At 38.5% G+C, this 14,725-nt stretch overlaps 1 protein-coding gene across 1 annotated transcript in view; it reads left to right on the top strand.

Annotated features, from left to right (window-relative positions):
• Nucleotides 1–14,725, top strand: part of ttc13.L (tetratricopeptide repeat domain 13 L homeolog) — a 48,379-nt gene that overhangs the window by 13,891 nt on the left and 19,763 nt on the right. Inside the window, exons 8-14 of the mRNA XM_018262989.2 lie at nt 1,011–1,121; nt 3,518–3,600; nt 3,982–4,123; nt 5,243–5,417; nt 7,768–7,924; nt 10,016–10,146; nt 13,139–13,271. Coding sequence (XP_018118478.1) covers nt 1,011–1,121; nt 3,518–3,600; nt 3,982–4,123; nt 5,243–5,417; nt 7,768–7,924; nt 10,016–10,146; nt 13,139–13,271 — 932 coding nt within the window. The remainder of the gene's footprint in view (nt 1–1,010; nt 1,122–3,517; nt 3,601–3,981; nt 4,124–5,242; nt 5,418–7,767; nt 7,925–10,015; nt 10,147–13,138; nt 13,272–14,725) is intronic.

Below are 14,725 nucleotides of genomic sequence, written 5' to 3' on the forward strand. Positions count from 1 at the left end.
TGCATTTCCCAGAGATCACATGTGCCTAAAGGTGGCCATACACGGATAGATCCGCTCGTTTGGCGATGTCGCCAAACGAGCGGATCTCCCTCCGATATGCCCACCTTGAGGTGGGCAATATCGGGCTGATCCGATCGTGGGCCCTAGGGCCCAACGATCGGATCCTAGCGTTCGCCAAACGGGCGGTCGGATCGCGGGACCGCATCAACGAACAGATGCGGCCGCGATCCGACGGGTTTTTTAACCCCATCCGATCGAGATCTGGCCGACTTTCGGCCAGATCTCGATCGGGGAAGCCCGTCGGGGGCCCCCATACACTGGCCAATAAGCTGCCGACACGGTCTGTCGGCAGCTTTTATCGGCCCGTGTATGGCCACCTTTACAATACTTGTTAGACTTAAGCACATGTAGTATAGCAAAATTTTCCATTTTCATTCTACTTGACCTTTTCTAGTGTAATGAGGCACACGGGAAATGCAGGTATGGTGCCAACATAGCTTTTTTTTTTTTGCCTTTCTTTTTTGAAAAAGATTGCCCTCCTGGGGGGGGGGAGAAATTGTATTCACTATTGTATTGTTAGGGGACTGCCTAACAAATTGGTTAGTAATAAATAATGTTTTATATATATATATATATATATATATATATATATATATATATATATATATATATATCAGTTAAGCAGATTCATTCTGTTTATATTAGTATTTCTACAAATTAAAGTAAGCTGTCGTTTAATTTTCAAGATAAATTTGCTAAATTTCAATAGGCATAATTTACTATAGCTAATAAAGCTCCTACTTTTGTATCCAAACAAATGTGCAAAGAAGGAATGTTCTGTCCTTGCAGGAAGCTAGAGGAGATCTGCATACTTTCTATTTATGGTAAAAATATCTCGAAACTAAACCTTGTTTATAAATATGGTGCAGCAAGATTGTCACATTTAGTTATTCTGCTGCTGAAGAAAATGATTAAAAAAAAGCTTTGTTTAAAACATTTATGTTTCACAGGACTATCTGGCAGCACAGGAAGATTTCCAGCGATCATTGGGGCTGAATCAAAATCAGCCCATTGCTGTGTTGTACAAAGGTTTGACGTTCTTTCACAGAGGGTTATTGAAGGTAAAACAGCTCACAATGATATGTTTAAACATTTAAAAACAGCAAGCCGATAATTACACAGCAAGGACCATGGCACACCGTCTAGGATGAGGTGGATCCCGTTCAAGTAAACCCCCACAAAGGATCCTGTGTGCCATGGGCCTAAGTTATTTATGAGTTGTGATTGTATGTTGGTTACCCTGAGGTGAAGTGCTCCAATATCAGTAGTGTTCCCAAGCAGGGGCATTTTAATCTACTTTCCAAATCACAGAAAGTCGGCACTGATAGTGTTTCAACTGTAAAGCTAAGTGGTCTCAAAACAAGTGCACAAAAACAGTCACATCAAACTAAATAATGAATAGATTCTACTAGCTACTTTTTTAGGTTATAGGCAGCTTTGACATGTTTCTGTTGTGTAACTTATCCTAGAGCAATTTAAAGTGGCCCGGTAAAACACCATGTCTGCTATGGTGCATGACATACTTGCAGAAATTTTGCTTCCTTTCTGGGGTGCTGCCTTCTCTCAGAATTGCCAAATTGTCCAGCAATTTCTAAAAAGACAAATTAATATTGTAGGCAAGCTAAGTTTTTGTTCTAGACAACACAGCTGAGAGAGAAAAGGTGAAACTGAGCATGAAAGTTTTGCGTAGAAACCACTTTGCAGATATTGGTTTTATTTAGACATTTGTTAACCCCACTTACAATATGTAGTGCCATTAACCAGATGTATGCATTTGTCTTTCTGGTTAAAAGTAATATTTTAAAAAGAAAGAAAAAATTAAAGGGTAGTTATACAGTGAACAACTTGAAACACTGGCTTTGACATTTATAGGTGACAGTTATACAGTCGTGCTGCACTTGTACTTGCACTTAGGATCAGACTCTCTTCAATACAACTGAAAAATGCAAACCACAATTCCAACCAGGGGAAGATCCCCTGCATTTCTTGCGTCAAGTGCCCCCAAAGTATAACAGCAAAATAAACACAGAAATTGGCCCAATGTGATGGTTGTTTGTCTTTTTGACTAGTCAATCAAACTACTCAAAAAATACTTAATCAAAAATAAAAAGGGGACAATAAAAGAGTCATGGTCATGACCCTTATTTAGTCTCTGAAAACTGTACCAAATTGTTGGCTGCAGCTTATTTTATCTGGTCTGTGCAGAGAGGAGTGACCCCTTCAGAACCTAAAAAAAGAAAGCAAAATAACATATTGCACCCTTGTAATGTACTGTATGTTGGTGCAACATTTCTTTAACTGTAAGGCACAATTTACATGATTGGTCCATTTTGATATTGGTAGTGTAGCAGAGTATGGGTAAGGGTTTTGTTGGTTCAAGGGTTGAGTTGGTGTAGGCATAGATGTGCATGTAAGTAATCACCCATTGTGATAACATACCTGATCTCCAGAAAAGCTCATATAGATAGGCTGCTCACAAGGAATTACAGCCCTTATTATTTTGTATTGCTTTACTGTACATTCTCACAATGGTTTTGGTGTTTCCCTTAACCACATTCAAGTATTATTGGGGAAAGGCTTGCGAACAGCAACTCTAGGAGAGTGGCAGCTGAGACAAGATGAATTGTGCAATGAATCAATACATCTTTATATAAGCTACTGAGTCAGTCACAAGTAGAAAGGATGAAGAAAGAAAAAATGGTTGCTTATACATTTACAACTTAGTATTTCCACTAGTCAAGTACAAACAGGAAAAAATTATCATGTAGTCGCTTAAGCATCGTATGTGGTCGTGAGTATTAGTATGCAACAGTGTTTAAAAATAAAAATGCTGCTAAAAGGAGTTGTTCATCTTTGAGTTAATTTTTATTATTTCTGGTTTGTGAGTTATCTTTTTTATTTAGCCGTTCTCCAGTTTGTAGTTTCAGCAATCTGGTTTCTAGGGTCCAAATTACCCTAGCCACCAAGCTTTGATTTCAGTAAGAGACTGGAATATAAATAGGAGAGGGCCTGGATAAAAAGATGTGTAATAAAAAGTACCAGTTACAATACATTTGTTGCCTTATAGAGCATTTGTTTTTTTAATGGGGTCAGTGACACCTATTTAAAAGCTGGAAAGAAGAAAGCAAATAATTGGTCATTCTATAACATACTAAAATAAACTTAAAGGTCAACAACCCATTTAATTGATTGGGCGGGGAGGTTGCCATCAGTTTTCTAATCTCCATTTGTACTATGCCACAAGGTAATATTAGAAGTGTATAGCACATACAACTTTGGTTATTATATTGTTAAGCTGTTTGTAGAATATGGAAAAGCTCTTTTTTAAATGTGTTTGCTGCATTCGTTGCCCCTCTTTTATTATACAGAGAGACAAACATATAATAGAATAAGAAGAAGAAAGCCTGTTTAGACTGGGTAGAATGACTGGTTCCTCATCTTGCATTTCTGTATGTAGGAAGCCATTGACTCATTTAAAGAAGCCTTGAAGCAGAAAGCAAATTTCATTGAAGCATATAAAAGTCTTGGTCAGGCCTATCGGTAAGTGACTTCATGTTTATTTTAAACATTGTGCAACATCTGCAGAACTTCCTTTTTTAATCTTGGCTTTAGTAAGCAGAATACCAATACAGTATACTAAGCACTAAGCAATAAGGCAACAGTAACATTTGTGAAATCGTGAATTAAATTTACTTTATAGTCCCAAAAAAAAGAGAGCTTTTATCTTGCTTTAATATTGTTGTCTCCTGCTCTGTGATTGGAGAACTGGCTCAATTCTACTTTGGTTTGATTTCCAGACTCTTGGATTCTAAGCATGAAATGAACATTGAATTCAGATGTGTGCTGTACTCTGTTGGGAACACATGCCGTTCAGATGTTTCTGTTTGCACAGATGTATTCATTTATTTTCTGTTGTCCTAGAGAGCTTGGCAACTTCGAGGCAGCTATGGAGAATTTTCAGAAGGCCTTAATGCTAAATCAAAATCATGTGCAGACTCTTCAGTTAAGAGGCATGATGCTGTATCATCATGGGAGTCTGCAGGAGGCATTAACAAATTTCAAGGTGTGCTTTTTATTTTTTTAAAGATGTTATTCTTATGATTTTACCTTTAACCCTAGTTATACAAGCCTGATTTCCCCATATACACACATAAGTTGACATGAATAGTGCTTAACAGGTTCACGGATGGCCTTTTCATCCTGTGCAAATGGAAAGCTCACCTCTAAACATTTGAAGTTACGAAGTGGAGGTTCCAATGAGGGTGCAACCATTTCAGCATGCTCTCCCATTTATACAAAACAGAAATTGTTTGCCAATATATTGCATTTTATTAAAGTCAACTTTATCAAAGTCATCCTTGGCCACTCCAAAACTCATTTTCATCTGATTCATAAGGAATTCATGAAACTCCAAAATGATTGCAGCTTAATGATTTAAATTTGTTTAGTGGGGAACTATTAATTTTGCTGGAATTTATACAAGAACAAGTGATCAGATTGATGCTGTGGTTGCATGTCAATTCTCAAATTGTATGTCTTTAATGTATTTATAAATTTCTTATAAAGATCTTTTACAAGCCTGTACCAAATAATTAAAATGAAAAATTGGGAAAACGTAGATACCATATGTGAGAGATGCAGGCTGGATATATGCAGAAGGATTTCCAGTAATTCAGAAACCTTACAGAATGCAGACCAATTGATAAGGTGCTTAGTACTTTACATAATAATTTACGAATTTAATATAAAAGTATCATCCTTCTTTAAGCTGGAATAGACCTAACGCCATGGAGTGAACTGTAGTTATCTGCAAACTCAATTGATGCTGAAAAGGTTACTTTCCATTTGTGAAAAATTATTGTTTGACGCTCAAAACCATAACAGTGTTTTGCTTTGCATCAAAGTTGTTGTTGATGGACTGTATTTTGAGATGGGGAAAATCCAGAACGGCCCTGTTGTCAGTCCACTGGAGGCCACTTGCTTAACTGGAAACAAAACTATGGGGTTGAGTACAGGGACAGGTGGTACATTACTGATGTGGAGAATGTTTAAACTAAGGAACCTCTTGCTACAGGATGTAGGTGTGGGAGATACTGCACAAGGTTTCTGTGAAGTAGGGGAATGTTTTAATGAATTCCTTGTTCTGTGAATGTACTATGAATTTCCTGCTTTCTTGTTTCAGAGATGCCTTCAGTTGGAGCCTTACAATGAAGTTTGTCAGTACATGAAAGGACTTAGCCATGTATCTATGGGACATTTTTATGAAGGAATAAAAGCTCAGACTAAAGTAATGTTAAATGATCCTCTGCCTGGCCAGAAAGCAAGTCAAGAATATTTGAAAGTAAAATACTTAAGAGGTAAGTAGCTGTGTACAACCTAGTGCTACCATTAGTGTTTGGAAAGGCAGTTTCACTTGGGGTGTCCATTCGTGAATAAATTGCTTACTTTTTTTCCCAGGTTCCCCTCCTGTAAAAAAACTGCACTGTTTTGCACTGGTAGATTGTTCGTTTGCCATTTTTAATTGCTTAAAGTTTTATGAAATTAAAAATATACAGTGAACTTCTGCAAAAGTAGATGGCGGGTCAGCTCGTACTGACAGAGTTGGAAACTTTGAGAAACTTTCCTTTTTGACTCCCTGTCCAACAGATTTATGCTTGACCTGTTCCATATTCCTGCTGCTCCGGCCAAATTGGCTTAGCTCCAAGTAATACTGGGCATACTAATGCTGTTTTAAAGCTACATGCTATAAGTGACACAATACCAACCCTGAAAATGTCAGCCACAACTTGCATCCTATCTTCAAACACACACATAAGCAACTGCCGTCATTTTGGTACATTGGGCGCAACTCCCTGCTCCTGCATTTACCCTGGAATTCTGAAAAGAACACATTTTGGGTAAAAAAACACTTTATGCAATACACTACATTTGTAAATTATGCTTTATCCCTGTATTAAACCGCAATATCCATAGTTTTTGGCATTGCTACACAGTCAACAAAAGGCAGTGAGTGTCATTAAAGGAGAAGGAAAGGCTCTCTTTACTTGGGGGTGCCAAAAGTTAGGCACCCCAAGTGATTGTATTTACTTACCTCACTCCCAGGGTTGATGCTCCTATCAGCATAAAACTGCACAGGACTAGGGTTCTTCCAGACAGCACCACGTAGAGCGATCCTCTTCTAGGTTTTTCTTTCATCCTGCGTATGCGCAGTAGTGTGAAAAGCCAAACTTTAACAAAGACGTATGCGATTTTGTTCTACTGCACATGTGTCTGCCCCAGGAAATTTGAAGAAAGAAGAAGGAGGAAGCCGATCTCTCCATGGTGCTCGATGGGAGAACTCCCGGACCGGTGCAGTTTTCTCCTGATAGGAGCACAGAGTGGGGGGTGTTAAGTATATATAATCACTTGGTGGTGCCTAAGTTTTGGCACCCCCAATTAAATAGGCCTTTCCTTCTCCTTTAAAGGAGAATTTAACTGTCTTCAAAAAAAAAAAAAAAAACCCTGCCCCCCGGGGAAATGCCCCTAACTTTATACTTACACCTCGGCGCAGATTCAGGCATCTGAGTTCCACACAGCCATCTTCCGGGTCTTCAGTAAGCTGAGTGGGAGACCGACGAAGCTGGGCATGCGCAGTTGGAGCAATTTGCCGGAAATTGCCGAAGCCCCGGCAGGAAACACGAAGACCCGGAAGATGGCTGCGTGGAACTCCGATGCCTGAATCTGCACCGAGGGGTAAGTATAAAGTATGGGGCATTTCCCCGGTGGGCAGTTATGCTGGGGGAGGAGGGAGGGGGGTCTACGTGGGGGTAGGGTTTTTTTTTAGAAAACAGTTGAATTCTCCTTTAAAGGAGAAGGAAAGGCCTATTTAATTGGGGGTGCCAAAACATAGGCACCACCAAGTTATGCTATGCTGGGGGAGAGGAGGGAGGGGGTCTATGTGGGGTGGGGTGGGGGGTAGGGTTTTTTTTTTTTTTGTTTTTTTTTTAAACGGTTGAATTCTCCTTTAAGACTTCTGTTTGCAGCTTTATTGCATTGTACAAACTCAAATATTTTCTACTATTTTCCACTCATATTCTCTGTAATTCTGTAAAATGTCATGTTAGCTCTCTTAGATAAGATGTTGTCCATATGTACTCCATGTGCCTGTAGTATTTCATACAGCTAGTTGACAGGGATTTATTAACAAAGATCCTTGCATATTTTACAGAGTTTAAGGAGCGTACGATATATTTACATCACAAACCTTTTAAACCTGCTAGAATGAATTGCTTTCAATGTAGAGTCATTTTTCTGGCTTTTTGGGGAAGGGACATCTGTTTCCTAGTGCGCTTGTGTTTCAGGAAAGCAAAAGGCTCTTTGCAAACTCTACTCTCTCTGAGTGATTAATATTGCATTGTTTGCAGGCTTTGCTTGCTATTAGTTCTACAATGTTTTTTCACTTTATTACTTCCTGTTCTAATTTTACAAGACTGCTGAACAGGAAATTAATTATGTGTTTATGCTTCAAAGTTGTTTTATGAAAACAATTAGAAATATGGCATCCATTCAGTATATGTTTAGTGAAACATACGACTTATGTTCTGTTCAACTCCCCAACTCCATAGTTAGTGTCTATGTCAGGGACTTCCATAGTTGAAGTTTCAAGTTTGTAAAACAGCACAATAAAAAAAAAAAAAAAAAAGCTTACCCATTTCTATTTCTTCGCAGAGTATTCTCGTTATTTGCATGCACATCTAGACACCCCAGTAACAGAATATAATATTGATGCTGACTTGCCTGGGAATTTCAAGGACCACTGGGCAAAGAACTTGCCCTTTTTAATAGAAGATTATGAAGAACAACCAGGTTTGCAGCCACATATAAAGTAAGTATTAACATACGAATGTGGCTTCTGCGGAAGCAGTGAGCAGCCCATAGGGAAGCAATGTCTTCCTTTCTATATAATACCCATTAGTAATGAAGCTACAATATTTTATAAAACCAACATGGACAAAAGCAGTTTTCAGAAAGTACCTCGGGTACACATTTTATTAAAACCTTTACCCATGGTTCGAGCCAGTACTAAATTATGTACGGTAATTCATTTTATGTATGTACTTTGCATCTCATGCCCCCTTCTACTTTTTTGATTGTCAGCTCTAAGTATGGCCTTATTTACCTCCTGCTCCGGTTATTGTTCTATAATCCGTATGTTATAGGAATACACTGAATCCAGGATTCGGCCTTTTTCAGCAGCATTCGGCCGAATCCTTGCTCCTGTCTGAACCTAATCTAATCATGTAAATTTTTGGGACAATACAAGGAAGTAAAAAAAAATTTTTTTCCCTTCCTGTCCCTAATTTGCATATTCATTTGCAAATTAGGATTTGGTCAGGATTCCACTGTTTTCAGTTGGATTCGGCCGAAATTAATCTGAATCCTAATTTGCATATGCAAATAAGGCATGGGGTCTGTTATCCGGAAACCCATTATCCAGAGAGCTCCGAATTACGAAAAGGCCACCTCTCCTAGACTCCATTATAATCAAATAATCCAAATTTTTAAAAATAATTTCCCTTTTCTCTGTAATAATAAAACAGTAGCTTGTACTTGATCCAAACTAAGAAATAGTTAATCCTTTTTAGAAGCAAAATCAGACTATTGGATTTATTTAATGTTTACGTGATTTTCTAGTAGACTTAAGGCATGAAGATCCAAATTATTATCTGGAAAACCCCAGGTCCCGAGCATTTTGGTTAACGGGTCCCATACCTTCTAAATATGTTATGCAGGGGCAGGTAGTGAAAATCATGTAATTTTTCTGGGACAAAACAAGGAAATTAAAAAAAAAAAAAAAATTCCACTTTCTCCCTTCCTGTCCCTAATTTGCACATGCAAATTAGTGTTCCCTAATTTGCATATGAAAATTATTATTTAGTAACATAGTAAGTTTGGTTGAAAAAAAAAGACACCCATCCATCAAGTTCAATCTTTGAACTCTATTTTAACCTGCCTAACTGCTAGTTGATCTCAGAGAGGATTCGGCCGAATCCCAAATAGTGGCTTCTGTGCATCCCTAGTATATTTTGAGTCTTCACCCTTCGATTGCAATTTCAGCAATCTGGTTGCTAGAATCCAAATTACCCTAGCAACCACACACTGATATGAATAAGAGACTGAATTATGAATAGGAGAGGCCTATATAGAAAGATAAGTAATAAAAAGTAGCAATAGCAATACATTTGTAGCCTTATGGAGCATTTGTTTTTAGATGGGGTCAGTGACCCCATTTGAAAGCTAGAAAGAGTCAGAAGACAAAGATGACAAATAATTAAAAAAACATAAAAACAAAATAATGAAGACCAATAGAACATACTTTTCTCTCCGAATGCCTCCCCTCGCTCTGCGCCTGGATAAAATGAAAAGTCGCCGGCGCTAATCACACACACAGCGATTTGTTTTCTGAAGCTACCCGAAGTTGCCACACGAGGAAACTTCGGGTGACTTCGGAAAATGAATCGCCGCGTGTGATTAGCGCATGCGATTTTTCATTTTAGCCAGGCGCAGAGCGAGCGAAGGCATTCGGGGAAGATTGGTCGCGGCGATTAGTCGTCAGGCGACTAAATCTCCCCAAATCGCCCAGTGTGTCCCAGCCCTTAAGTCTAACATGGATTTATACTAATTTTGTTAATATAAGATACTGTCTAATTTTGTTTGTACAAGATACTGTCTAATTACAGAGAAAAAATAGAAAGCTGGTAAAAAATGAGGACTTATTTGTTTTATTAGAAGGGGGATATGGCATTATTCAGTTTTCAGGTTTCTGGATAACAGATTCCTAGATAACAAATCCCATACCTGTTTAATGTTTGTGGTTATTTTGAAACAGTCTGGCCTGTAAACATGGTATGTATGAACGAAGCAATAAAGTTCTGTATCAAGGCTTGCTCATGATTGTGTTTTTCCCCCTCTTTAGGGATGTTCTACCTCAAAATTTTGAAAGCTACAAGCCAGAAATACAAGAACTTGTTTGTGTAGCAGACAGTCTTGGGTCTTTAATGCAATATGAGACATATGGCTTCTTACCCAACAGGAGAATTCACAGAGGTAAGGAATTAGCTCCATGGAAGAAAGGCATTAGTATTAGCTGACAGACTTCTATGAACCTCACACAGTACAGACCTTGTTCATGTAAACATTTATGGTACTAAAGTTAGCACAGCGGCAGAGGAATTGCAGGCCTGAGCGAATTCTGTCCCTTTATCCCTTACATTTAGGGGGTTATTTATCAAAGGTCGAGTTTTAGAAGCTTGTGAGGTTTTTTTGTTTTTTTTTACACCGCGAAAAAACTCACAACTCAAATGTTTTTTTGATTTATGAAAAAACTTGAATTGAAAAAACTTGAATCGGTGAATTTCAAGTCAAGTCAAGTGGATTTTATTGTCATTTCAGCCATATACAGTAAATAAAGTACATAGTAGAAACAAAATGACATTCCTCCAGAACCCCCCGGTGCTATACAACAACTCTAGTACACGGTCATGCTGGGCAAAGTGGATATTTCAGTTCCTTATGAATATATTAAGTTCAGTCCTTGGGATTTGAGATACCTGATGGCTTGTGGAAACAGACTGTTTTGCATTCTGGAAGTCAGCGCTCGAATACTGCGGTATCTTTTACAGGATGGCAAGAGGGTAAAGAGACCATGTGCAGGGTGGGTGCTATCCCTGACAATGCTGGTAGCCTTCTGGAGACAGCAGGTGTGGTAAATATCCATAATGGCAGGAAGTGAGACTCCAATGATCTTTTCCGCTGTCCTCACCACACGCTGCAGGATCTTGCGATCTGATACAGAGTAGTTTCCATACCAGGTAGTGATGCAGCTGCATAAAATGCTTTCAATAGACCCTCTGTAGAAGATAGTGAGAATGGGTGGTGGAAGGTGGGCTTTTTTCAGCTTTCGCATAAAGATGCTGCTGTGCTTTCTTCACTATAGAGCTGGTGTTAAGGGACCAGGAGAGGTTCTCTGCCAGATGTACCCCAAGGAATTTGGTGCTCTTGACAATTTCCACCGGAGATCCGTCAATGTACAGTGGAGAATGATCCCCATGTGTTCTCCTGAAGTCAACAACTATTTCCTTTGTTTTGTTTGGATTCATAGACATATTGTTGACTTTGCACCAGTCCGTTAGCCATTTCACCTTTTGTCTATATGCAGACTCGTTGTTCTTGCTGATGAGACCTACTACGGTTGTATCATGAGTGAACTTGATGATGTGATTGGATCCATGACTTGCCACACAGTCATGAGTCAGCAGTGTGAACAGCAGTGGACTAAGCACACTACCTTGGGGAGCTCCCGTGCTCAGTGTGATGGTACTGGAGGTGTTTTTTCCCATTCGGACTACCTGAGGTCTCTTGGTCAGGAAGTCCAGTATCCAGTTGCAGATAGAGATGTTCAGGCCCAGCATGCTCAGCTTAACACTCAAATGCTGAGGAATGGTTGTATTGAATGCTGAGCTGAAGTCTATGAACAGCATACGTACATATGTGTCTTTATTGTCTAGGTGGCTAAGTAACAAGTGCAGGGTAGTGGCGATGGCATCATCCATTGAGCGATTGGAACGGTAGGAGAATTGCAGTGGATCCAGAGATGGCGAGAGCAGGCTTTTGATGTGTCTCATGACCAGCCTCTCAAAGCACTTTATTATGGTGGATGTTAGTGCGATAGGACGATAGTCATTTAGGCAGGACACGTGGGACTTCTTTGGCACAGGAATGATGATGGACTCTGAAGCACCTCGGAACAACAGCGGTGCTCAGGGAGATGTTGAAGATGTTGGTGAGAACATCTGCCAGCTGGTCTGCACATTCTCCGAGCACTCTTCCAGGGATATTGTCTGGTCCAGAAGCGTTACGTGGGTTTGGGGTGAAAAACTTGAATACTCAAATTGATCGGGTTTTCTGCAAAAAAAAAAGTTGAAACATTAATCGAGTTTTCACGCAAAACCCACTGTAAAAAAACCCCCAACATCGTGAAGGCTTAAGCTGCAAACATCTTCAAATGCTTCAAGGGACCTCTGCCATTGACTTCTACATGACCTCAATAGGTTTTAGCTGTAGTGTTTTCAGATTCAGGTTATTTCCAGTTTCAGGGTACAGGTATAATAAATCTCGAAAATTTTTATTTCTTTTTTTTTAAAAAAACCCTGAAAAATTTGATTTTTTTTGACTGAAAAATACCCTTGAAAAGTTTTGGGGTAAATAAATCCACTCAACCTTTAATAAATAACCCCCTTAGTGTTACAAGGGCTAAATAGTCAGTCTGTGCAAATTATTTGTGTTTTCAATGGTTTTCGAGTTAATAGCAAATTACTATTGAAAGCAGTATTTGGCTGCCCCTTCTTATCTGTACAACTGGTTCTGACTTCTGAAACAATGTAGTAGAAGGAAATTGTATTCATTGCTTGGCTGGTACATTGTAAAGTCCAAACCACCATTGGGTCAAAAAAACTGCTGTCAAATGCAAATACAATTTACAAACCATTTAATGTATATTGAAAAGTAGCTTTGAATGACATTTTCTTTCATTATGCAAAAAAATTGGATATCGTTCCCCTTAAATACAATGCTTGTTCTTTTGAGGGAGCTCCTGGATCCATAGGGTGTTATGGTTCTGTGCTACTATTGAGCACTAACACCCCTTAGGAAAGTCATTTAATGTAACTGCTGAAAGCAGAGAAACATAATTAAATAAGGGGAATCATTACTTATGCTATGTATACAGTGAACACAGTGATTTTACAAAATATGATAGCTTATAATTGTTTCTTATTCTAAGAAGAACTGTAATATTTCATAACCTTTCATTCATTATATTATTGTTGGGCCAGCAACAAATATAACAAACTCAACTAATAAACTGATTATTGGAACGTCTGGTTGCGTTTATTGCTTCTAAAGCAAATAAAATATAATTCCCAAGCAAAAGTTCTGATAAGAAAGCTATGTTAGCCTTGTGGCTGATCAATTGCTCTCTTCTATAATGTCTAACTGGTGTCTGTTTCTGTGCTAACCCTGCTGTGTTTGTGTCTTTCAGCAATGGGCCTGGCTGCGCTGGAAATCATGCAAGCCTTGCACAAAACATGGACTAATTCAAAAGTACGAATCAATGGGAAAACCAGATTGATGCAGTGGAGGGATATGTTTGATATTGCTGTTAAATGGAGAAGGTATGGATGACTGGATGAAAGCTGACCCTGCCAATGACATTGAATTTTCTGCAAAGATTATCCTAGGTTGCTGTGTTCAGTTACACCCATTATCTGCTGCACAGTTGTAACTCATTGCAAAACATGTATTGTTTATACTGACGTTATATTATGGAAAGTGGCCCACTTTGTGATCTATGTGTTTAGTAGTGCAGATTTATGGACAAAGAACATTTAAACACAATCACTGATTGCCGTGTTTCCAAGCAAGACACCCCAGTGCACCCACAGCTCTGTTTCAAGTGAATGAGGGGGTGATTCTCAGAACCAACCCACAAATTTTCCTGACAGTCAAGAAAGTGTTAACAAATTGACACCATTATCAATACATTAAACACATATGTTGGCTCATAAAAATGTGTTAGACTGCTTAGAGAAATACATTTATTTTGGATGTCCGTGTTCCCTGATGCGGACCATTATTTTAAAAAACAAATTTGAAAAAGATTGGTTTCTTTTTACAAACAATATGCATGAATATTGATTGTGAATATAACAGTTGTCAGAGCAAATGGTTGCCAGACCAAAGTGGATTATTTCATTCCTATGATGACCACATGAGTTCTAACGGCTGCCAGCAGTGAAATAGTGATGAATTTGAAAAAAAAATACTTGTCCCAAGAGAGGAATTGTAATTATTTGTGAAACAAGAGGGAAATCCTTAATGAAATTTCCAAAAGAAGCACACTTATTGTGATCACACCACATAAAATTGACATTTGAATGTAAAAAGGGAATGTAAAAAAAGTTGCAAAGAGCAAAACAATTCGCACCAATAAGAATAAAAATCCACATCTCGCAATGTAATATTGTTCCTTAAACTGTTATTGCATTGCGAATTTTAATTGCGCACTTGAAGAAGTGCTTGAAGGATTCGTAATCTTTTGGCGCAAACATAACGACTTTTTCAGTAAGAAGTTTTATTACATTTACTGCTCATTGGCGCAAACTATAAAGTTCTCAAATGATCTTCCACTGTCCAAAGTGGTCGCTAAACAGTTTCCAGGTTCGCAAAAGCTATATTAAATTCACGCAAAGGCATAACTTTTCGCATTGCGAAAAGTTTTTCCGTTACCGACTTTTATTACATTCCCCCGATAATGTATTATCTTGTGCAAAGATAAATAAAGTGCACAAACCGTTAACTCTTCTTTGAGTTCTTCTCTTGGGACAAATATTCTTCTTATACTTTTTGGAGCGGTCAGCACATCCAGGTAATTGGATTTCACTTAAAACTGTTAGAGTGGTTAGGAGGTGCGGGGAATACCATTAATTTTTAACTTCTAGTGATGAATTTGGGCTACCATAATATCCATTTACCAAGAATGCTTTCTGCTCTACAGTCGTTGATTTAATTGCCTGAGCTCTGTTCATTCACTTTGAAAGAGAAACCTGAAGTCTCAATCTTGTAGAAT

The sequence above is a fragment of the Xenopus laevis genome, chromosome 5L (genome assembly GCF_017654675.1).
Source record: "Xenopus laevis strain J_2021 chromosome 5L, Xenopus_laevis_v10.1, whole genome shotgun sequence".
Taxonomy (NCBI): domain Eukaryota; kingdom Metazoa; phylum Chordata; class Amphibia; order Anura; family Pipidae; genus Xenopus; species Xenopus laevis.